The 26,660-nt window shown below is 38.2% G+C and overlaps 2 protein-coding genes across 2 annotated transcripts in view; one reads left to right on the top strand and one right to left on the bottom strand.

Annotated features, from left to right (window-relative positions):
* Positions 1 to 24,650, top strand: TDO2 (tryptophan 2,3-dioxygenase). Its single transcript, XM_089670415.1, has 12 exons — positions 1 to 139; positions 986 to 1,091; positions 5,540 to 5,630; positions 6,827 to 6,897; positions 8,918 to 9,045; positions 9,280 to 9,466; positions 13,621 to 13,728; positions 15,241 to 15,352; positions 17,238 to 17,295; positions 17,398 to 17,477; positions 19,361 to 19,451; positions 22,805 to 24,650. Exons 1-12 carry the CDS (start codon positions 105 to 107, stop codon positions 22,956 to 22,958), a joined length of 1,221 nt encoding a protein of 406 aa, XP_089526541.1. The 5' UTR covers positions 1 to 104; the 3' UTR covers positions 22,959 to 24,650.
* CTSO (cathepsin O) overlaps positions 23,402 to 26,660 on the bottom strand; it is an 82,193-nt gene continuing 78,934 nt past the window's right edge. The window contains exon 8 of the mRNA XM_089670417.1: positions 23,402 to 25,669. Coding sequence (XP_089526543.1) covers positions 25,635 to 25,669 — 35 coding nt within the window. The 3' untranslated portion in view covers positions 23,402 to 25,634. The remainder of the gene's footprint in view (positions 25,670 to 26,660) is intronic.

Genomic DNA, 26,660 nt, shown 5'->3' with positions numbered 1-26,660 from the left:
GAAAGTGTAGGGAGGTGATTGGCTATCAGAGCACAAGCACTTGGTATAAATGACAGTACAGCTAAGGTGCTTCAAGTTTGTTTGGTTATTTACTACAAAACAGAATGAGTGGATGTCCATTTATGGGAAGGAGATTTCAGTAAGTATAAGATTTTGGCTATAACAGTCATTAGAATAAGTCAATGTTTTTATGGCCACAGTTTATAGAAACATACAAGACTGACAATAGAAAACAATGGTCCATCGACTTTGCCTGTTTTTTGCTATTTTATATGTCTCTTTGCATTTTTTTTAACATTTTTGTTTGATTATAGATCTATGTTTGTCTTATGCATGTTTGAAGCTACTTACTGTTGACTGACTCACTACCTCTGCTGGAAGTCTCGTCCAAGTCTATTCTATACTCAGTAAAATAATGCTTTCTAAGACTGGTTTTGAACATTCCTCCAGTTAGATTGTGGTCATGTCTCCGTGTTCTTGTTCTTGGTTTATATTGAAAATACTGCCTTCTTGAACTTTATTTACCCCCTTGATGTATTTAAAGTTTTCAATCATGTCTTCCCTTTCCTTTATTTCCTCTAGACCAGGGTTTCTCAACCAGGGTTCCATGGAACCTTACGGTTCCTTCAAGGGTTGCTAGGGGTTCCTTGAGCAATGAGAAATCTCTGCTCGTCAGATAAGTTCCCACAGACAACATTGATCTTTTTAGTTATCTATAGGAGGGGGGGGGTGATTCCCACTGACCACAAGTGTAAGGGGCTTTCTATCCACTGCCCATCACATGAATGTATTATGAGTTGTAGATATAATCATTTTTAGCAGGAGTTCCCTGAGACCAAAACGATATTTCAGGGGTTCCTCTGTAATGAAAAGGTTGAGAAAGTCTGCTCTAGACTGTACACGTTAAGTTCCTGAAGTCTTTCCTTATATTTTATCCTTCAGACCCTTCACCATTATGTAATTGTATATATGTATTCTTTTCAAGATATACATTTAATGAACTATCTCAGGACGACAAAAATGGGGACAGTGAACAAGATGGAATTAATAAAGCTAGCAAGGGAGGGCTCTTATATGGTGACTATTTACAGGTAAGCCTTGTTATATTGATTGTCACATTCTTTTGTTGTATTCACACACACACACACACTTTAGAAAAAGTAAAAATACAAAGCATTAAAAGGCACTATTAAGTTTGTATACATTTTTTAAGTCAAAAGAGTACTTTTTAAATCTTTCCTGTGTGATAATGAAAGCCTTATCTACCATTCCTGGCCACTAGCAGCACCTGATAACTGTGAGCAAATTCTAGCAAATTGCTAATGTTTTGGAGTTTTGGAATTGCTAATAAATGTGGTTTGCATTTTTAGACATAAAACACAGCTTAACTATTACCAACAAATGTTTAATTCCCATATTTTTACAGCTGCATTTAAATGAATCATTAACTGATTCCTAAATTAAAGCTTAGGTATAAGAAGGTTATATATTCTCTTCCAAAATAATGTGTGTATGTTATTCACGCTTGCATCCCACAGACATAAATGTCTATGAAGAATGCAGTCATGCCCAGTGCTATCCTCATCTTTGAAGAACGCTAATGATTGTCAGGAACTCTAATTAAGCCAACCAACTTTTCTATAACAAAATGGCCACTTGTGTCTGCTCGCATCTTAATATGACTAGAGACACTACATAACTACCTAATCTGCAACAAGTCAATTAACACCATATGGTAACCATAAGATGATAGTTTCCTGCTCTGGCAATTATTTTTATCAGATCAGGCATTTACTCTAAGCACAAACAGATAACATTCACAACCGAACACTCCTGGCATCCTGATTTTCAGAAGTGTTGCCATGCTGGATAAGCCAATGCCTGAAGTAGTGGCTGCAATTCCCTTCCTTTGTTTACAGACATAAACAGGCACATTCAGGAATTTAACCATGCATGTGTATGCACCAATCTGTAAAACATATTTTCAAGAGAATAACACAAAAAACAGCGCAAAAATTAAATTAAAAATAATCACAAATAAATAAATATCCGTGCAAAAAAAAAAAAATATATATATATAATATTTCAAACATAAGTCCTTATTCCCAATTCCCAAAAGGATTTTCAAGAAAATGTTTCAAAATGTGCTTCCACCTAATCACCACGTGACAAATAATATTGACTGCACTCACCAGATGGAGGTGAGTAATAAGCCTCATAGGATATAAGGGATCCTATAGCCCCTCCAAAAGAACTCAAATCTCCTTCTTCACCCTACTTAGATATAGCAATCGACTCCACTCTACTTCTCCATGGAATCCTCAATAATGTGCAAGGAAAGAAAGGCTACATAGTGTAATACTGCCACTCAATACCATATAAATCCATAGAATAAGGACACTCACATGTTTCAATAAAATAACAGGCCTTGTTTAATAGCCTCAAAGGCTTCAAGAAAACCAGTTTCCAAATTGTAAATATAGGGATCTCACGCTTTAAAAATCACTGTAGAGGATGACCAGCTTTCCACCTCTGAGATGGCCGCTTGAACCGCAAAAGTCGGCGTGCCTTCCAAATACCGGAAGTGAGGTTGGCCAAGATGACGGCGGACCGGAAGTGCGTCAACGCGTTTCGCCCCACCCACAGGGCGTTCTCAAGTCTTGCCATTGGCGGCTATGGATGTCAATCACTGGGTCCCACCCAGAGATTCCCTGCTGGCATCGCCATGTGGAACTGACAGGGGAGAGACCTGTGTGTAAACAACACAGGTTTCTCTTCTGACAGCAAGGACCTGCTGTTGTGTATTTCTCTGCACATCCAGCACAGCACAGCAGAGAAATACACAGCAGCATGTCTCCCTAGTAAAACACACACAGCACATCATGTAAAATAGCACAATGTTAACCCTTTGATCGCCTCAGATGTTAACCCCTTCCTGCCCAGTGTCATTAATACAGTGTCAGTGCTTTTTATTAGCACTGATCACTGTATTAGTGTGATTGGGATGTCAGTGGCAGTTAGTCAGTTCCCACCCAGTGTCAATCATGCTATAAGTCACTGATCGCCGCCATTACTAGTATAAAAAAGAAATTCCAGTATATATACCACCATTTGTAGATGCTATAACTTAAACGTAAACCAATTAATTTACACGTATTGGGATTTTTTTTAGTAAAGTCATGTAGCAGAATACATTTTGGTATACATTTATGAATAAATTTTATTTTAAAAATATTTTTAAAGAATATGTTTTATATGCACCAAGTCCCACCCCTGCACCACACCATAATCCCCCATCCACCAAATTTTACACTTGGCACAATGCAGTCAGGTAAGTACCATTCTCCTGGCAACCGCCAAACCCCAACACGTCCATCGCATTGGCAGAGAAGCATGATTCGTCACTCCAGAGAATATGTCTCCACTGCTCTAGTGTCCAGTGGCAGCGTGCTTTACACCACTGCATCTCACACTTTGCATTGCACTTGGTGATGTAAGGCTTGGATGCAGCTGCTCAGCCATGGAAACCCATTACATGAAGCTCTCTATGTACTGTTGTTGTGCTAATCTGAAGGCCACATGAAGTTTGGAGGTCTTTAGCTACAAATGTATGTAGAAGCAGTCTGCATGCCTAGGTGCTTGATTCTATATACCTGTGGCCATGGAGGTGATTGGAACACCTAATTGGTTTGGAGGGGTGTCCCAATACTTTTGGTAATATAGTGATACTGGTGTGGCGTGATCAGGGACATATTTTTTTTCAAATTTTTAAATATTTTTTCTTTTTTGTAAATTTTTTTCCTTTTTCTTAAATGTTTTTATTTTTTTTACATACTGTGACCAAAGCAATAGCGTTACCATAGTAACACTGTACTTTTTTTTTTGTAATTAACAAACTATGATTGCTTATATCAGTGAATTTCAATTCATTCAGTATTTGCTATTGTTGTTGGCTGTGATTGGCCACAGCTAATCACATGGCATAGATGGGCTGTGATTGGCCCTGTCTGTACCATGTGATCACTGTGACCAACCACAGAGATCAACACAATAGTATACAATGGATGGCATAAATGAGCGCTATCCGATGTGAACAATTGTCATGCGATCTGCTGTGGTTGGACAAAGCAATCACATGGTACCGGCAGTGGCCGGTACACTGATCGGTCATCTGCTGTGTCCAATAGACACAGCAAGTGACACATCGAGCCACAGCACAGTCCTTGGGACATGTTTCAGAGAGGGCGTCATATGACGTCTACCCAGAATGGGGCATGTCTCGCCCAACCTATTGTCAAATGAAGTTAAGGTTGGTCACTGATAAGTGTAAAAATGTTAATATGTGAATGATAAGTGTAACTGAATGGCAATAAAATGTGTGAAAGGTATGAAAAAATGTGTGCACACATTGTGAAACTCCGCAATTGCCAGTTACCAAAAAATGTCTCCACCAAAAAGTGCAAAAAGGTAGAAACAGTCATAATTTATCCACAAAACCTACCACACAACCCCAGGGCCACTTGCACAAGGAGATGGAACACTGCATATTAAAACTCAGAGACATAGAAGCGTTTGTAAATGTGTTATTCTTTGCACTGAATTGCCTGTACATACTCTGGCTGTTCAAATCCTACAATATCTCTAGGTGAAGGAATACAAAACAAAAAACACAAACATGAAAGCTAATTTTCACTGCTTTTCATTTACTTTAATTATAAGATAAGGGTATTTTAAAAAAGAAAATAAAAGTTTCTGCTGAAGTTAAATGGGTATATTTTAAGTTAACACAAACCAATGTAAAAATCACTCCTAAGGTGTGCCACATACATGCGGTTACAGGGCAATTTGTATGAGGATCAATAAAAACGATCTTAGTAGCAATTGCATCAAGACTTTAAACAGAGCTGTGCCGTTGATCTGCTGTAGTGTAGGTCAAAGACCTGGCTGTACTGTCTGGTTGCTGTAACTGAACCACAAAATTCAGTCAACAACAATTCATTTTTTAATAGGCTATTATTATCTGTAGATAACTTTAATGTCATGCAATTTTTTTAGACAGTTGCAACCACTTTCACTTGGATTTTGACTGAGAAAAGAATCAATGGGAGCTACCAGTAAAAGTTTTTATCATGTTACACTTTCTATGTTGATGGATAGATGTATTGCACAATTTTCACATTCAAAAGCTGATGAAAATGTTATTTAAAGTTGTTATTGTGTGAAAACAAATTTTGTTCTGTGTGTATATTGACATAAGAGCTTGTTCCCAATGTTAAGCTATTGGTTAAGATATGAATGTACTAAATTACGTATTAGCAGTGCCACTGAATGGAAACCATTGATATTTGTGAGTGTTATTGACTTCTTACTTCACAAAGTTTGATTTTTAAGCTGAACTCTGGCCAAGCTGCTAAATTCAGACATGGGAACTAGTTTCCCTGCCACAGTATAAACTATTTTAAAGCAGTGAAGGAAATATATTTTAGTACTTTATTAATAAAAAGGTAGCAAAACATTAAATAAATTATATGTTTTATAGCTTGATAAAGTGCTGGATGCACAAGTACTACAGAGTGAGCTGAAGGGAAACAAAATCCACGATGAGCACCTTTTCATTGTCACTCATCAAGGTAAGCAAATAAAACTGCAAACAGAATTTAGAATTTTTCTTTTTATGTAACTTTTTTTAAATGATTAATTAATTAGTGTCTTGGCCGTATTTAGGCATCAATTCTTTCCTTATCTTTGTGACCTAATGTACATGCAGCTATTTATTATTCCAAGTATCAGTATCCATATTGGTGTGGAATGCTAGGACTTCTGTCATGGGGAGATTGTCCTTTACTTTCTATTGTGTCATCAGAACAGCTGCTGAGCAGAAATTTCTCCAAGCAGAACACAGACCATATTAAAAAAAAATCTAGTTAAGTAGGGAAGGGTTTTGACCTTTGTCAGGTTTATTGCTGTCAATGGTCCCACTGGTGAGATTTCTCCTAACTTTCTCGGGAAGGTGTAGTGCTAAGAGCTCTTGATTTATACATACAAGCAGGGGCGTATTGACCAGAAGGCAAAGAAGGCACTTGCCTAGGGTGGCATTTTTCAGGGGGGCAGCACCTCCCCTCAGAAGAAGGGATGAAAGAAGGGACACGCATGCCATGGGAACCAGGTGGGATCCAAGAGAGGCTGTGGGCTGCTTGATGGTGTATGTAGAGCCTGACTCCCATTCCCAGGGATATCCGGAGCTTTGAAGATGAGTGTCTTTCTCTCTATCACCGGGGGAGTAGTGGAAGGCTCTCCCAAGTGGGGTGCAGGGGTGTTGTTGGTCAATGTCAGACTCAGTCCGCAGGAGGGGGAAGGGGGGGTGGTGTTGGTCAGTGTCCACTGGGGCAGACGATTTTTGTGTTGCCTAGGGCAGCACAAAACCTAAATGCACCACTGCATACAAGACAATAAAGAAAGAAGTAAAAATAACAACCCCATAGTTGCCGAAGTTTCCCTAGTGTTAGCCTATATTTCTATATCGTTTCAGTCTTTTCTACAAAATTTTGATTTAGCCTTGCATATGACAAAAGCGGTTTAATAAGAGATGTAAAAGTATCACTGATCTCCCCCAAGTAAAATTGTTCATAGTAAAAAAAAATCAAAAACTAATAACACTAGAAATTCCAATATAGGAAAGTCACCTAAGCGGTATAAACTTAATTTCCAAGTGTGCTTCACGTAGTACATGACTTACAGGAATCTTAAAGATAATTATTTTCGTTTTCTTTTTTAAATTGAAGACTAATACTCATCTATCTGATTAATTCTTTTAATTTTATTGCAGCCTATGAACTTTGGTTTAAGCAGATTCTTTGGGAATTAGACTCTGTTCGAGAAATCTTTCAGAATGGACATGTAAGTAAAAAAAGCAACAGAGTAGATGATAGGTACATCTTTTACATCGGCACATATTGCTACTGCTATTTTCATGGAGTCTATTGGTAAAATGTCTCTAAACCTAAAAAAAAACCATTTTGTACATTGCAGCTTACCAGTCCTTAGATGTGGTAGCTGCATAGTTTTGTTTTATAGGCTTTATTTTTTCACCAGGTGCACAACATACCTTCTGTACTAGGGGGCAATGCTCACTCACTCACTCATTGGAGGGATAGCATTAGGACTACAAAACACTTTCTCCTCTCCATAACATGGTGGGGTGTTTTGTAGTTTACAGAGGATAGCTGTGAAGGATGATACAATTGTTTATATTTTATTTACAAGGACACTAGAATTCTGATATATAATTACATAGTTAGTCTGGCTGAAAAAAGACAAAAGTCCATCCAGTTCAACCAAAAAAAAATAAAAAATAAAAGTTATAATCCTATACCCACAGTTGATCCAGAGGAAGGCAAAAAAAGATCCAATTTGCTCCTGCTGGAAAAAAATTCCTTTCTGATCCCCTGAGAGGCAATCGGATATTCCCTGGATCAGCTTTACCTATAAATATTACTATCCAGTTATATTCTGTGTATCTAAGAAACAATCCAGGCCTTTTTTGAAGCAATCTACTGAGCTTGCCAGAACCAACTCTTGAGGGAGTCTATTCCACATTTTCACAGCTCTTACTATAAAGAAACCTTTCCATATTTGGAGATTAAATCTCTTTTCCTCCAGATGTAAAGAGTGCCCCCTTGTCCTCCGTGATGACATCAGGGTGAATAGCTCTACACCGAGTTCACTATATGAACCACTGATGTATTTACTGTATACAGGTTGATCATATCCCCCCTTAATCTCCTCTTCTCAAGAGAGAATAAATTCAGTTCCTCTAATCTTTCCTCATAGCTGAGCTCCTCCATGCCTCGTATCAGTTTGGTTGCCCTTCTCTGTACTTTCTCAAGTTCCCCAATGTTCTTTTTGTGAATTGGTGCCCAAAACTGAACTGCATATTCCAGATGAGGTATTACTAATGATTTGTACCGGGGTAATATGATAAGATCATCAGATATTTTCCTGTACTTGCAGAATATGTACAAAATGCAGCAATTTGAAATAACTTGTAATATATGAAATGTTTGTTCTTGGGTTTAGATACAGTTTTGTTTTGTTTTTTTTGTTACACCATGAACATTACATTGAATTGGTTGTCCACAAGAATTCATCTTTACTTGATAGCTAATACTGAACTGCACCTTCTTGCATACACTTGTCATCAATTACTGTTTTTTTTTCTCTTTTTCCATCACCTTGACAAATGTAAAAGGTTATATAAGATGGAAATATGAAAGAAATTAATATTAAAGCTTTGTATTGCCTTAATAATAAAACAAAAATGTACAAAAACAGGATTTTTGATTGGAAAATTAAGTGAATAATCACACGGATTCAGCGAAGATTCTCACATTTCTTAGTTAATCAACCTCAAGATGTACGCGTTCAGAAGCAAAATATGACCCATAGGGGATACCTTAGAATCATCAGTTGCAACAGCTGAATTCACATATAATTGTGTGTGTCCTCGTTTTCGATTCATTTTCTATCTTGATACAAAATGTCAGATATTTTTGATTGGAGCAGAGTTTTCTTTTTCTCTCTCATCTCAAGCTGTAAAGATATAATTATAAGGTCCACCATGAAATAAGTATTATAAAATCCACCGGGGGATTTTAAAAATACTTACGTCACGGTGGACTTTATCTTTATGATACACTTTAAGATTTAATGCACTTTGCCGTACGCACATGTTTGTTAATTTGATGGAAGTGACAGAGCAACACATTTTGGCTTCATATACATTTGGATATTTTGTGTTTAAATATCAGTGAGTGCTGCTGTCGTTTTGAATTTTTGGGGTTTTGCTTACTATTTTTGTATACTTTTAGCATATGATATCACTTGTTGTTTTGTACACTTATATTATAATCTCATCTAGGTGAGAGATGAAAGAAATATGCTGAAAGTTGTAACACGTATTCACCGGATTTCTATGATTCTTAAACTGCTGGTAGAACAATTCTCAGTTATAGAGACCATGACCCCTATGGACTTCTTCGACTTCAGGTAGGACTTTGCTTTTAGGAGAGAATATTTTCACAATCTAAATCTCTTTATTGGACTTTTTGGAGAAAAAAAATATTCACAAACTGCACTGAAAAATGTATTGTCATGTTAGAGGCTGCATTAGGATAGGACCCGTTATGTTATTAGTCATTGTCACTGGTCAGTTGCTTGTTCTTGGACGGATCCTAAGTCATGTAAGGGAAATTTTACATTTATATTTTTTTTAATCCAAAGGGAATATCTATCCGCTGCCTCGGGCTTTCAGAGCCTGCAGTTTCGACTTTTAGAAAATAAAATTGGTGTTCCAGAAATTCTAAGGGTTCCTTATAACAGACGTCATTACCGTGATAACTTCAAAGGAAAAGAAAATGAAGTCCTGCTTAAATCTGAGGAAGAACCCACCTTGTTGGGTTTGGTGGAGGTAAGTCACGGGATCTAAACTTAAATGTGTTGAATGCAACTGGTCTTTTTCTGTATAGTAGACCACAGTGTCACCATAATACAGAAATAGCAAGTCAGATTTTACCATAGTCAGATCAGTTCAGTGATTTTCAATTGCTTAGTAAGGATTACTGCACTTTTCACATTTAAAGGATTACTAAACCCACATCAGTAAAACCAGTCTATATATGAAGTAAAGCATGCTTGTTATAATCACTGTGAAACCTAAGGGGTCAAGCCTCTGCATTGTGTAAAAAAGCTGTTTGATCCTGTCTTCTCTGATCCTCCCCTTCTACTGTCCCCAATCCATCTGCTGATAGTACAGAGCTCTGCGAGTTACTCTGCACATGCTCAGTTTGGTGTGTATTGCTAGAGATATTTTTTTTTTTTTGGAGGGGGGGGTGCATGTGATCAGCACAGGGCCAATCAGCACAATCCAGACAGAGGGTCAGGGATTATGCAGTCTCATAGGATAGTCAGAGCAGAATTAAAACTCCTCCTACAAGCGTTAACCAGTGATCAGCAGGACACTGCTAGCAGTCACAAGACTGCTATATACTGCTAAAGAGAAATAGCATTTAGAAGTTTATATTTAACAAAATAAATGCATTTCCTTGTTCTGTGTATTGTGAGAGATCAGATATAGTGAATGCAGAGTCCTAGGTTTAGTAACACTTTGTCATCTTTATGATAGAAGTCCTATAACTCACTACATCACTAAACAAGTAGTATATAACTGAATAGTTATCATTAGTATATGAAAGTTTCCAGTTCACAGATACAAATTATTTAAAACATGGAGCAAATTACCCCTTACTGCCATAGGAAGAGCCAACTTAGTGAAAATGGTATTGATGCCACAGTTATTGTACATCCTTCATAATTGTCCAGTGTGGCTGCCAAAGCGCCTATTCCGTACCATAGACTTTCTCTTTAGGCAACTTATTTGGAAGTACCAGCATCCTAGAATTAAGCATTCTACATTGCAGCGGCCGAAGGATGGGGGAGGGTTGGCGATACCTAATGGTTGACTTTATTTTATAGCCTCCCAGCTACAACATTGGTATGGTTTGAATGGTTTGGAGTAAATTTACATGATCCCATACAGGGCATTATTCTGTCATAATTCCCAATAGCTCAACTTATACAGCTGGTAGTAGTTCACCACTTTCAGAGGAAGCATATTTTCCTAACGTTTCATCTGATAAATAAATTATAGACCAAGGTACAGGATATAACTGAACATACCGGTTGTACTAAACACATGCCACTGTGGGATAACTCTTGTCTACCAGAATTGGAAGGTTTTGACCATTGGAAAAGGGCTGGTATTCAGTTGCTTTATCAAATATATGATAGCGATGTGCTGTTACTGTTTAATGCAGCTATGAACTTTCCCAGAAATACTTCTTTCAATATCTGCAACTGCGTCATGCACTGCAGAGTCAAGTATCCACGCTTCAGTTTAAATATAACCTCTCTATGGTATTATCTATGGCAATCTCCACAACCTGTACTAAACGGGGGTTACTACAGACAGCAGTTACTGCCAGGATATAGTATCATTGGATGATGAGGAGTGGACTCAGCATTTGAAATATTACCAAACATTTCTCTTTCCACTTTACAACACCTGATTCAAATATTCATACACCATAGAGTACACTATACCCCATTGAAACTCCACTCTTGGGGAAGAGCACCTTCCCCACTGTGCCCTAGATATGCCGTAGCCAATGGATCACTTATACACATGTTGTGGAGCTGCCCAAAAGTACATCACTATTGGAAAACTATTTTTGATACCTTGAATTCCCTGTGCTCCACTTACGTAGGTAGTATTGGACCCCAAATTAGCCCTATTGGGCCTCATTACAGAGGGGTGTTACAGGAAGAAATGCATTTAATATGGACACTGTCTCCTTATTTGGCCCGTAAGCTCATATTACAGAAATGGGTCTCACACACACCCTACACTCACCCAATAGTGTGATGCCATTCCTTTTGCATTACACAGAAAGGAGCTTACTTATAAACACGGGATGCCTGAAAAAATACACTGCTCAAAAAAATGAAAGGAACACTTTGAAAACACATCAATGGGGAAAAATATCATGCTGGATAACTATACTGATATGGACTGGGTAATGTGTTAGGAACGTAAGGATGCCCCATCGCTTGATGGAAATGAAAATTGTCAACCTACAAAGGACTGAATTCAAAGACACCCCAAAAATCAAAGTGAAAAAATGATGCAGCAGGCTAGTCCATTTTGCTGAAATTTCATTGCAGCAACTCAAAATGGTGCTCAGTAGTTTGTATGGCCCCCATGTGCTTGTATGCATGCCTGACAAAGTCGGGGCATGCTCCTAATGAGAGGATGGATGGTATCGTGGGATATTTCTTCCCAGATCAGGACCAAGGCATCACTGAGCTCCTGGACAGTCTGAGGTGCAACCTGGCAGTGTTGGATGGACCGAAATATGATATTGCAGAGGTGTTCTATTGGATTTAGGTCAGTCGAGTGTGGGGGCCATTCAATGATATTAATTCCTTCATCTTCTAGTAACTGCTGGCATACTCTCACCACATGAGGCCAGGCATTGTTGAGCACCAGTAGGAACCCAGGACCCACTGCACCAACATAGGGTCTGACAATGGGTCCAAGGAGTTCATCCTGATACCTAATGGCAATCAGGGTTCCATTGTCTAACCTGTAGAGGTCTGTGCGTCCCTCCATGGATATGCCTCCCCAGATCATCACTGACCCACCACCAAAACGGTCATGCTGAACGATGTTACAGGCAGCATAACGTTCTCCACGGCTTCTCCAGACCCTTTCACGTCTGTCACATGTACTCAGCGTAAACCTGCTCTCATCTGTGAAAAGCACAGGGTGCCAGTAGCAGACCTGCCAATCCTGGTGTTCAATGGCAAATACTAATTGAGCTCCATGGTGCCGAAAAGTGATCACAGGGCCCATGAGAGGGCGTTGGGCCCTCAGGCCACCCTCATGAAGTCTGTTTCTGATTGCTTGGTCAGAGACAATCACACCAGTGGCCTGCTGTTGGTCATTTTGTAGGGCTCTGGCAGTGCTCATCCTTTCCTCCTTGCACAAAAGAGCAGATAGCGGTCCTGCTGATGGGTTAAGGACCTTCTACAGCCCTATCCAGCTCTCCTAGTATAACTGCCTGTCTCCTGGAATATCCTCCCTGCTCTTGAAAATGTGCTGGGAGACAGAGCAAACCTGGCAAATGGCACGTATTGATGTGCCATCCTGGAGGAGTTGGACTGCTTGTGCAACCTCTGTAGGGTCCAGGTATTACCTCATGCTACCAGTAGTAACACTGACCCTAGCCAATTGAAAAACTAGTGAACAACAGTCAGAAAAGATGAGTAGGGAAAAAAATGTCTTCACCTGTAAAACCATTCCTGTTTTGGGGATCGTCTCGTTGTTGCTCATCTAGTGCACCTGTTGTTAATTTCATTAACACCAAAGCAGCTGAATCTGATTAACAACCCCCTCTTCTACTTAACTGACCAGATCAATACCCCCGGAGTTTAATTGACTTGATGCTCTACTCTGATTAAAAAGTGTTTCTTTCATTTTTTTGAGCAGTGTATTTAAAAATATGGTCCTGGTGACTGGGATCCAATAACCCCTCCCGCTCCTCTTATTCTTAGGGCAAGGAGGTGGATGGTTGAAAGTAAAGATAGAGCCAATGTGTTGTGGAGTTAGTCAATTTAAAATTGGGGTAGGGGGTAAGAGAGCAAGCAAATTCTAGTAATTCTGATATAGCCTTCCTGCTGTCCACGGGTGATTTCTCTGATGACTGTTGATTGTCTTATATGTATTGCACGACATGGTAGAAATAGCCGTATGTAACTGTCCAGCATCCACCTATATGCATATTCTATGCTCAGTATTTGGAATGTGAAGTGTGCTATTACTATGTAAATACTATGTAGTTCTTGTAATTTTAATTTTCTTTGTATCTTTGCTGATTAATAAAAATGACCTGATTCAAAAGAGATACAAATGGCTAAAAAGAACAGAAAAAGAGAGCTACTTTAAATCTAACCATCTAATAGATACTAATAACCATATTATCGTATTCAAATATTTTATTTAAGGCATGGCTTGAACGTACACCTGGATTGGAGGAAGCAGGATTTAATTTCTGGGGGAAATTACAGGCCAATATATTTCAGGGATTAGAGGAAGAGCTCCAAAAAGCAAAGGTATGTATAGACAGTCATATTTATGACCCTATCATAAAAACAGCCTTTTATGTAGGATTCCAATTTCTTAATTACAGTTGGTATATCTGCTTTACTGATCAAGCCTTACTACATGCTTGCCCATCATTACATACCTCTGAACTCTTCTTTTTTTAAATAATAGAATTGGGAATAATAGGTTTATGTGGATTTGACCAAGAATGTTCAACTGGGGTTGGAGCATAAAAGTCCTGTTATCACAAAGAGATACTGAAGCTTGTATAGTTTTATTTGTCATTTCATTAAATACAGGTGTTTATATAGAATCGTCAATTTATGCAGTGCTTTTACATATACTGAACATTAACATCTAACATCAGTGCATGCAAAGTGAACAACATCACAGTCTCCACCGCTCACAGTAGGCTAGATGTTATGGAGGCCATACATGGTTCTAATTCCGAACGATTTTTGTACGAAAATCGTTCGAATTCCGAACGATTTTCGTACGAAAATTGGACCTAAGAATAATCGGCCGATTTTCGCTCTGTTAGTGGGGCAATGGCATTGGACGATTTTCGTGGTTCCTTATTTCGTTTATCGGGCATGCTGGAAAATTTGTGAAAAACGACCGATTTTCTAAATCATTGGTGGCACCATCGGATTACAGTCCGAACGACGTTACGATTTTTGGACGAAAAATCGTTCGGAATTCGAACCATATATGGCCTGCATTTGTCTTGTATTTGCTGGAAGTGCCTCGTCGTGCTGCTCTCTCAAGACTGGGGATGTCTGTGCATACTAGACAAAAATAGAAAAGAAACAGAAGGTGCACCAGCCTAGTGCATTATCCTCAAGGAGTCTCTTTATTATAAAAATGTGGTAAGTATCATACTCACAAACCAACAGATGTGTCTCAGCTTATCACATACAGTATACCATAAGATCCAGTTCATCGTCATGTCCCGTGAGCTGGATCTTACGGTATATGTGACAAGCTGAGACACATCTGTTGGTTTGTGAGTATGATACTTACCACGTTTTTATAATAAAGAGATTCCTTGTGGATAATGCACTAGGCTGGTGCGCCCACTGTTTCTTTTCTATTTTCACCTACCTTTACACATCAGTCCCTACCCTCAAGGAGCTTACAATCTAAGGTCCCCAACACACATTCATACATACACTTACTAAGGTCAATTTAGACAGGATCCATTTAACCTACCAGCATGTTTTTGGGAGTGTGGGAGGAAACCAGAGTACCCAAAAGAAACCCACACAAGCACAGAGAATATGCAAGCTCCAGGCTGTGGTTGGAATTTGAACCAATGACCCTGGTGCTGCCAGGCAGAAGTGCTAAATTCTTAGTCACTGTGCTGCCCTATTATTTTTAAATGCCATTCTTTGTAGGTACATTAGTCAGGTAAATATTACAACGTACCATGTTATATAGCAGACTGTATAGCATGCTGGATGTAGAGTGAAAAAAATTGGTATTTACAGTAATAATAACAAAAGTATCTCTTTCATAAGGCTAAACCAGATTCAGAGGATAAAGAAGAGCAGCTGGCAGAACTTCAGAAGCAAAAGGAAGTCTTTACTGCTTTATTTGATGAGAAGCGGCATGAACATCTTGTCAGTAAAGGTATAAGTACTATTCTTTATGAAATCTTTCAATCCAAATATAGTATGTGCACTCCACAGTACACACATACCCACTAAATGTAAAAGTGTAAAACTAAATATAAAGTACAGGAAAAAAAAGGATATATGATTATTATCTGAGCTATATATATATCTCACGAAACAAACCAACTGAAATGTAGATGAAGTAAAATCTTTATTCTGACTTGTTGCAAAGAAATGTTCCTATCATGTTAGAAACTATCCAGGGGGAATTTATGAAAAGTGGAGCAGCCAGAATCTGGAGCAGTTTTACATGGCAATCAACTTTCATCTTCAGCTTGTTCAGTTAAACTTTGAAAATGAAAGCTAGAAGCTGATTGTTTGCCATGCACTATTACTCCAGATCCTGGCTTCAGTTGTGATACTACCTTCACTGTGTACTATATAAGGATTTCTGATGCATGCACAAGCTCATTATCCAATCCCTACATGGCTCAATAGGAACCTGGTTGTTGAAAGCAGTACTTGAATCACGCTCATTACATTTATTTATTTCAGGTACTTATATAGCGCCGTCCATTTATGCAGCACTTTACATATATATTGTACATTCACATCAGTCCCTAACCCTCAAGGGGTGTACAATCTAAGGTCCCTAACTCACATTCATACATACACATACTAGGGCCAATTTAGACAGGAGCCAATTAACCTACCAGCATGTCTTTGGAATGTGGGAGGAAACCGGAATACCCGGAGCAAACCCACGCAAGCACAGGGAGAACATGCAAACTCCATGCAGGAGGTGCAATGGTCAGGAATTGAACCCATGACCCATTTACTGCAAGGCAGACGTGCTAACCACTAAGCCACTGTGCCGCCCATTACATGCAACTAACAGGTCATGTGTACGGCTAGAATTTATGTGTACATTCTGCAACAACTGTGAACACTTTAGGCACCTTCAGTGCAAGGATTGTTATAATTGTATAATGGTTTTAGGTAAATATGGTACTTTATAAACACAGGAGACTATAGTATCTGTTCTTTAAATAGGTAAAGATCTATTGTATGTAAAAAGTACACAAGTGTATAGTATAACCCATCAGCTACCTCATTTGAATTGCTTTAAACTAATGACAAGGGAATCTGATAGCTACTACAGATAACTGTAATAGACCCATCATCACCATATTATTTACTGCTTTGATGAATAATCATGAAACCATTGCAGAGTGATCTCTCCACAGCAAACATGTTCTTTTAATACCTGTCACAAAATAAACATTTTAAAGTGTTACTAAACCTACAACAGTAACATCAGTCTGTATATGCAGTAAAGCATACACACTGTGGAACCTAAGGGGTTAAAACTCTGCATTGTGTAAAAAGGTCTTTTTTGATCCTTTCTTCCATGTTCCTCCCCTTTGTCAAGTGTCCACCTCTTATCTCTAGACTGAACCCTAGGCATGCACATGCTGAGTTTGGTGTGTATTGCTAGATTTTTTTTCTTTTCTTGGGACAGTGCATGTGATCAGCACAGGGCCAATCAGCACTGTCCAAACAGTGGTCAGGGGATTTGCATCCTCCTAGAGCAGAATGAAAACTCCTCTTACAAGCTTTAGCTAGTGGTGGGCTGGACACAGATAGAAATCACAAGACTGCTTCTGATGAGAAAAGGTATTTAGCAGTTTATATTTACTAAAATAATTGCATTTCCATGTTGTGTGTACTGTGAGAGACCAGATATAGTGAATGCAAAGTCCTGTGTTTAGTAACACTTTAAGTAAGCTATAAAAACAAATAGTACAAAACCAAATCTAGAGTTCATTATGCCCATGTATATAAATGTAATGATATTATATCCATATTATAGGTTTTAAATATGTAGTATTTTCAAACAGGTGAAAGAAGGCTGTCATATAAAGCTCTGAAGGGGGCTTTAATGATCTACTTCTACAGGTATGCTAAAATTCCATATGTCCAATAGTTGTGATTTATGTACAATATTTATATATCTATATTCAGTTACATAACCCTTATTATGGTACTCTGTCATGCTAGGGAGGAACCACGCTTCCAGGTCCCATTTCAGCTGCTCACCTCCCTAATGGATATTGATGTACTGATGACCAAATGGAGATGTACGTATTGCATAAAACCCATTTTCAGCAGTTAGCGCTCATGTGTTCTCAATGAATATTATTGTCAGGATACTCTATTAACACCATGATATGAGGTTCACACTTGTATTACATATTGATTCTGTATTACAATAATTATTGCAATAAGCTTTAATGTATGTACAAGGTGGAAGGTTTAGAACCCCTATAAGTTTTCTGTGTTCCTGCTGGAGAGAATACAGCTGGCCATAAAATGGATTGAAAATCGTCTGGTTCATCAATGATCAGCTTTTCCCAAATGGGAATTTTGCAAATTTTCCATTCGATCAGCACACACAACCAATTGACTATAGTGCTGATCAGTGCATTCTAATGGTGGAGAAGTCCCCGCTGTCAGAATACAATAGCACAGTGGGAGGGAAGGTTTGGCAAATTCCTGTCGTGGCTGATCAAAAAAAAGGATGATCCATCTATGGATCTAGCTTTACTCCATTTGTTTTTGTGATCATTATCCCCTGGACAGAGGCACTTCATGTTGTTCCTTCTGGACACGAAAGGAAGTCTCACATAAAACTAAAAATAACCTTACTGGGCTTTACACATTCAATATCCTTTCCCCCAAAAAAGTTTTGATAACAAATGTAATTTAACACCTTCCCACCTGGCCTATTGCAGATTGACCACTGTAACTGGGCATCATATGACGTCATGTCAAAACAAGCAGCTCACAGCGAGATCTGTCACCAGCTGTGTCTACAGGACACAGCCGATAACATATCACTACACCGGCCCAGTTTCATGTGACCAATCACAGCAGATCACATGTCAATTGTATACAATGGATGACTTCCTGTCATACCATCCATTGTATACAATTATGTTGTTAGCTGTGTGACTGGTCAAAGCAGTCACATGATACAGACAGGGCAAATCACAGCCCATCTGTATCATGTGATCAGCTTTGCCTAATCACAACAAAAGACTGAATGAATCACTTTCATTCAGTAACAATGATTGCAAATATCAATGAAATACATTGGCATTAGCAGTCATAATGTGTTAAAAAAGAAAAAATCTGATCACCTGTCAAGAATAGTTCATTGTTACTATGGTAACATTGTTTTACTTTTGTCACAGTGTGTTGAAAAAAAAATAGTAAAAAAAAAAAGAAAAAAGAATGTAATAATAAAAATAGAAAACTTAGAAAAAAAATACACAAATTAAATTATTATTATTTGTATTATTTTCACTAAAGAAATGTAGCAGAATACATTTTGACCTAAATTTATGAAGAAATTTTATTTATTTGCAAAACAGAAACGAAGAAAAGTGCGTTTTTTTTTCAAAAGTTACAGAATTGTTTTGTTTTATTTAGTAAAAAATAAAAAACTCAGTGGCGATTAAATACCACCAAAAGAAAGCTCTATTTATGTGAAAAAAAGAAATAATAATAAAAATTTCATATGGGTACAGTGTTGCATGACCATGCAATTGTCATTCAAAGTGACAGCTGAAAGATGAAAATTGGCCTGGGCAGGAATGGTGTAAAAGTGCCCTGTATTTATGTGCTTAACACGAAAATGGAATTTGCAATTTACAAAAAAAAAACAATAAAAAAGTGAGTTACAACAGACATGGACAGTTAGTTCACTTACAGATTAGGAGAAATGAAAGATCTGTAGGTTCTTTATTTCTGAATATATTGTGACTTTACTTTTTACCCTCATTTGTGGGATGCTTGTGCAGGTACATTATTGATCTAGTGTAGCCCATCCCCACCTAATTATCCCAAGCAATGTGAATGATCTAAGCAATATCTATTTGTTAAAGCTGCAGAAGTGATCAGTGCAGGCAGATTGCCAAATCCACTGTTACATACTGACATTTGTTGTTTTGTCCATTAGATAACCATGTGTGCATGGTGCATCGAATGATTGGTAGCAAAGCTGGGACAGGCGGTTCATCAGGTTACCACTACCTACGATCAACTGTGAGGTGAGATGATTGCTCAGAAAGTTAATGTAAGATTGTTATGTACATCACTTCTAGTGTTACTGAACACATCACCAAGAGTTAATAGTTACATGAGAAGCAACTAGAGCAATTTTCCAGTGACTTACGCCATTCGCAAGTGAAGTGAAAACTCAGATTTTAATGGGTTTTATTTGCCACGACTTAAATCGCTGCGACCAAAAAAAATAAATAAATAAAACTTGCAAAAGAAAACTGCCAGTAAGTAGATATTTGATAAAACTTGAACTCCCGTTGGCCATAAAAAGTCAGTAAATTGTGGCATGCTCCCTAACATATAAAGGGTTAAATACTTGTTTAGTCTAGCAGAGGAGTACTTGCTATATTCCTCACTCCTCATTCCTGTAATATGGGCAGGCCCTTAACGTCATCACCTATAAAACAGGACTACCCATCTTACATACATGATGATGGAGAGAGGGGGGCTTCACAATCAATCAGCAAAAAGAGGCAGCATTGTGAGATCAGTTACAACAGGAAAGAAGCCTCTGCTTTATATCTTCCTTAGACTAAACAGGTATTTAACTACTGAAGGTTTAGGACTAACTGGAGTTAAGCTTCAAAATAACTAAGTAAACTAGAAAGTACACGCAATTTTGGAAAAGGGGATGGGGTTATTGTACAATATCCACAATAAGCAAAAAAGAAACACACACACAAAAAAAAGTCTTGTACCTGCTGCATGGTGGCATAATAAAGGAGGTTTTTTTACTACTTTATGCAGTACTTTACTACATCAATCATATTTCAAGAAATTTTACAGTGATTTTTTCCAGCAAGTCAAGATATTCTTGGTGCCAGCTCCAGAGAACGGATTTGGGATTTTGTAGGGAAGGGTTATTATAGGGTCACTACTGGCAATTGTCCCCCTATTTCTTGTCTAAGCAACAATGACCAAGGGGTCAGGAAGTAAGTAACATTTTTCCAATGGTGACACAGACAGCAATATAGCTCTCCAACTTTTTTTTTTCAATAGCCAGCACTGCAGAGATGCAATCCAAGATTTTACTGTAGTTACATAAAATGACCTGTATTTTTTCTTGAAAAAGGTCTCCCCATGTCCCTGACATATTGTACTTTTATATGAAACAATAAAATCCCCAGAGTGCTGGCTATTGTTTCCAGCTTAAAGAATATATGCTGTAACTTAAACCTCATGTACTGCTGAATGCCCTCTATGCCTAAACAGAGCAGCTGGCCTACCGCCATTATGTGTTTCTCACACTGCAAATTTAAAAAAACGCAAGTCCCTGGATACAGACTGACTGCGCTTGGGACCCATCACTTGCTGATGTGATCGCTACATGAGCGATTACATGTAAGTGGGCATGCTTAGCTGCAGGAGCAGCAGACTTCGAATCCTTTCAGTGGGGCTGCCCTGGGGTTTTCACATGTAATCGCTGAGCGGGTGCATTCGTAGGTGTGAGTGCACCATAATTAATGCAGTGCTGCTTATTCCAAGATCTACATTCTGATAGTGTTAATTAAAAAAACAGAAAGATAGAAACACTCCACCATGCTGGAATTTAAATTCCATTCACTGTGATACAGTCCACCATGTTGGAAATGGAAGCCTTTTTATTTTATTTCAGATACTTATATTTACGCAGCGCTTTACACACACAAAACACACAATTTTGTTTTTCATTACACTTACAACAGTCCCTAACTCTCAAGAGGTGTACAATCTAAGGTTCCTAACTTACATTCATACATACTGTGGGGGTAGCTCAGATGGGGGATCTCCTTCCCTGGGAAAAATGTAGACCGCACAGCAGGCTTTCTTCAAAATCTGACTGGTTGTCAGCTATATTTAAAAGGTTTGCAAAATATGAAAACAAACAAAACATCAAAATAAACCCTTGCCATCCAGGCACTAACTAAACATAGAACTTTTTCCTCTCTCACTGGTGAAGGGCTTCTCCCTGTCACCAACCTAAACAAAACCATAAGCAAACCTTTTCTCTTGTTTGTATAACAATCACTTTCATGCACAGCTCTCTCTCAGAATGGCTCTCTGAGTCCCAGGCCACAAGCGACTCCTTGCTCCAGCCCTGTCTTATTTATACCGCCCGTTGGTGGTCCTCAGTGGAGCATAAAATCCGGTCCGGAACCAACTCTGCCCATGTGGCCCTGAAAACCCGGAATGGACTCCACCTTAAATTTCAAAGTATGATCGCCTGCGAGGTGACACATAGGGGTTTATTTACTAAAGCTGGAGAGTCCAAAATCAGACTCCCTTCTGCATAGAAACCAATCAGCTTCTAACCTCAGCTTGTTCAATGAAGCTTTGGCAATGAAACCTGGAAGCTGATTGGTTTCTATGCAGAAGGGAGTCTGATTTTGGACTCTCCAGCTTTAGTAAATAAACCCCATAGCGTCCATCTATCACCTCGCTGTTCATACTGTCACAATACCTATACTAGAGCCAATTTAGTCAGGAGCCAATTAACCTACCAAGCATGTCTTTGGAGTGTGGGAGGAAACTGGAGTACCCAGAAGAAACCCACGTAGACACAGGGAGAACATGCAAACTCCAGGCAGGTGGTGCTGTGGTTGGGATTTGAACTGACGTCAGTGCTGCTAGGTGAAAGCGATGGAAATGCAAGTCCTTTTGAATATGATCGCGCATCAACTCTTCCTCTGCAATCCACTTGATCCAACTCTTTCACCTTGTGACAACACTGCACCCAAATGTGCACTCACCTTTGATATATGACTGTTCAGTTACAAAGGTCATATACCACTTTTCCCTTTCAGAGTCATTTTTTCCTCTTCTTAGCTGTACCACCTCCTCTTATCTAGGCAATACCACTTTTAAAACAAAGAAGAATAAAGAAGACGCTCAAGCTTTTCGACAGGACCCACAGGCAAAATGATTAACTAAAAACCGAGTCCCCTTAAGAAATCTTCATAAGTCAGTAACCCAGGATGAAAAAAAGTCTCCTGAGGTCCTGTTGAAAGGATTGAGTGAAATGACTCCTCCTCCTTGTAACCACCTTATAGAAGGACTTTGCAAATGTAAGACTGTATCCCTTTTTTGAGCATTTGGAAATAAAGAATAAAAAAAAGCATAACTTTTCCTCCTGCTCCAGCAGGAAGGAGATTCCATGTAAAAAGAAAAAAAAGTTCACAGAACCTGAATCTCATGAGTTTGATTTCTTCACCGCAGTCATTTTAGCTGAAGAAGTCAGTAGATTATAAAGAACCATCAATAGTTTAAATACCAATACTGGGTGGACTGACCTGTTTAAAAAGGAAAATGTTTTAAACGGACTAGATAGCAGTATCTAATCTCTTTTTTCATTTCCCAACAGTGACAGATATAAAGTATTCGTGGATCTTTTCAATCTTTCAACATTTTTGGTGCCAAGACACTGGGTACCTCGATTGAACCCAAGCGTACACAAATTTCTGTACACCGCGGAATATTGCGACAGTTCTTACTTCAGTAGTGAGGATTCTGACTGAGGACATTATACAGCTATCTGGCAGCTGTTCACTTTGCATGTTTCCAAAGCAATTAAACCTTCATATAAAATGTTAGGTAACAGAAATTACAAATTGTTGTACTGAATAGGTTGATGTCATCGTCATGGATTATTAGATGTAGATTTATTTTAAGGCTAAAAACACAAAATAATTCAGTCTTACAGTATGTAAGAGAAAACCAAAAATTCTTAAAATTAAAAAGTATATATAGGCTTAAAATTTTAGTATTCCCGCATGGTATCACAAGTCGATGAAGAAAACAAAAGTATTTGAGGTTCTATGTAGATATTTGAATGTTTAAGATATTTACTCAGTACTAATAAAGATTCTAAAATGAACATGGTTTCGGCCATAAGTATGTGTGTATACACAAACCTGCACAGGACTATATATATATATGTAAAGAAACATTATTTAACACATTTGTTGTAACTTAATAGACTTTATTTATACAAAATCAGTACATAACCCTTCATCGTTTAAAATTAACGTACAATTTTTGGAATGTCTATAGATTTGTATGTTAGCTCTTCTTTATATTATTCAAATATATTATTCCCCTTTCTATTTATATTGTGTGTGCATTTCATTCTCAGAATTTTGTATTCTCGGAAAAATAAATATATACAGTACATATATAAATGAGTGATTACACAATTTATTTTAAACATGATTGCCAGATAGAGGCCGTACCCGACGTCCCAGTGTCCTGGATGACGTCACCACGATGTGGAGAGACGGAGGGGGGGAACTCTGCAACTATTACAACAGGTAACAACCATGCAACCCCCACATACCCCCTCTGCCAGCACCTGCAGTGCTTCCCTGGCTCTCTCTTGTGGCACTGGCACAGTAAAGGCTTCTTTCTGGCAACTTGACCATGCAGCTCATTTTTGTCTGTACATGGCCAAACAATCTAGGGTATGTAAACTTTTGATCAGGCTTATTTGGGTGATTTCTGTTATCATTATGGTTTAAAAAGGAGACAAACAACTATTTGATAATAAATGGCTTCATATGATCACTACCCTTTTTTGGCATGATCAATCATATTTTCAATATAAATGCCAAAATGTCTTGCTTATTGTGGCCAGCCTGAAGGCCCTCATGTCTGGCCCCTTCCAGTCTAACGGCAATGTACCCAGGTTCTTTGCCAATATACTTTAGAGGTTGCAACCATCAGCGCACAATGCTCCATGTTTGGTGGGAATGCCCCAAGATTAGAGGATTCTGAAATTATCTCTTTGCTCTGAATCAAAGTTACAAGCCTACAGATTCCAAAAGATCCATTAATTACACTACTCAGTGAATCAGTTGAAAACACCCTTCACAGTTCCCATAATCTATTTCTTAATACTACTCAAAGCCTAAATCTCAATTGCCAGGGCCTGGAAAACTTCTAATATCTCTCTCACTCTAATAAAACTAAAATCTCCTGGATCATGACATATGTAAATTAGCAAATATTTTGAACATTTTTATAACCACTGAATGAATAAAAGAAAGCATCAAGAAACTGAGAACATTTATTCTATATGCCTTGTCCTCTCAGATCTAATTGAACCTGTAACTCTGTTCAAAGAAATGTATTTTTATGACATCATTCATGCTGCCTTGACTATAAAACTGTGTTTTTTCAATTTCTGACAATAAAAATATTGAATGAAAATATTTTTGATTAGTGTCTCTAAAATTCCTCTAATAAGCCCGATTTCATGTTTATCATGGGGTTAAAATACCTGCTATCTGTGCCCCAGCAATGATGTAAAGTAATACACACAGCAAGACATATCTGTAAACAGTCTTTACCAGGGAACGTGAATGAAACAGGTGCCAACCAACAGCATGTGCTGAGCAGAACAGGGTGCTGTTCTCAGATTCTTATTAGTGCTTAGTCAACCAGGACTCAGCAATTGAACTGACCACATCTGAAAACTGCAATATATCAGAGAAAGTAAAAGAAGTGATATTAAACACTAAAACAAAAATGTATTATATTGTGGTGGCGGCATTTTTTCCTTTTATTTCACCTAGTGATACAGCTATTTTTCCATTAATTTTCACCTGGATCCAGCCAGTAAATCTGATTAGTTTGAGACAAAATATTTAGCACTGAGAGGGGTGCTTACAATTTCAGACTGTTGCTTTAACTGCTTAAACAGTGCTAGCAAGCCTTATGCTTTAATATTGGCTAAGCTGCAATACATTGCATTTCTGCTTTTCTGTTTAATAGCACTTTATAGTTCTTATTAAAGTCTTCTAAACATTCTTTATTAATCCTATTATGATGTTGATTAAAATTGTGTACTTTTCCTAACACCAGTTATTTAAATTAAGAATTTTTTTTCAGCAGTAACTATAAAGTATATGGATATTATACATCCACAAGCATTCATTCCCATATGTTTATCAAGAATCTCACAATGTTTGCTTTTGTTGAATATTTAGTTTCCCCAAAGCTTTCCTGGAATTTTAACGGTTAGTGCAAATAAAAAAGAAGTGTCAAAAAAGTGACATGGTCACAGTGCTAAGGCTTCTTTACCACATTGTCCAAAGAAGTCTTATTATTTCGTCTGTTATGGTAATCAACTTTAATGAGGCATCTTCATGAAGACATAATCTGAAATTTCATAAGTGTTTATATACCAATCCAAATCACATCTGGGGAAAGGTTACAAAGTCCGCAATTCCTGAAAAAAGAAAAAAACAAGCTGTTTTTGTTGAAATACAGTGCTAATTTGTATACTATATATCAGCTTGAATTGGAGAAAATATAGCCATAGGTCACAAACCTTTCATTACAAAGGGATAAAAAGAAATTTCAGAACATCTATAGAAAGTTAAAAAGGCCACAAAAACAGTTCTAAAAAGTAAAAACAAGTTATCAACAAATTGAGGAAATACAGCATTGCTGGTAGGCTCCCTAGGAGATAGCCTGTAAAGTCCACAGCAAAGGCACAACAGGCAGCACTGAAATAGGTGGTGAAGTCTACTTATTTTTAGTGATGGGCTGAACACCGCTGTTTGGTTCGTGGTCGAACATTCAAACCTAATGATAGTTCGACCACAAACTTCGAACAGAGGGGACAATTCACTAATCCAAGTATGCAGTAAGATATCGCACAGCTAATAAAATACAGCGTGAGTTATATTATTACGTTATGCAGCATTTTAGTAGTAAAAACATTCTTTAATGTTTCATTTGTCAAGGGGGTTCCCTGCTGACAGCTGAATGTAAAAAGAACTGCAGGCATTGCCTGGCAATTAAATAAATAAATAAAATGCATTTGGTCCCCCCCTCCCAAAATCCAAAGAAATGACCCCCCCTTCCTCCTGAATCATAGCAGGCCACATGCCCTCAACATGGGGGTGCTTTGGGGTAGGGGGGGGTCTCCCCCAAAGCAGCATGTCCATATGTTGATGGGTACAAGGGCCTCTTCCCCACAACCGTGGCCGGTGGTTGTGGGGGTCTTTGGGTGGGGGGGCTTATTGGAATTTGGAAGCCCCCTCTAACAAGGGAGCCCCCAGATTCCAGCTCCCCATGTGAATATAACTATGGGGTACATGGTACCGCTATCCATTCACAAAAAAAAGAAAAAAGAAAAAAAAAGCTAGCGTAAAAAATTACAGTACACAGGTCCTTTATTAAAATCAAAAATGTTAAAAATGTCCCCCAAAGTA

Source organism: Staurois parvus, unplaced genomic scaffold (assembly GCF_062004578.1).
Source record: "Staurois parvus isolate SC_StPar_1 unplaced genomic scaffold, SC_StPar_1.0 ptg000090l, whole genome shotgun sequence".
In the NCBI taxonomy this organism is placed as follows: domain Eukaryota; kingdom Metazoa; phylum Chordata; class Amphibia; order Anura; family Ranidae; genus Staurois; species Staurois parvus.
This window is presented reverse-complemented; position numbering and strand designations above follow the sequence as displayed.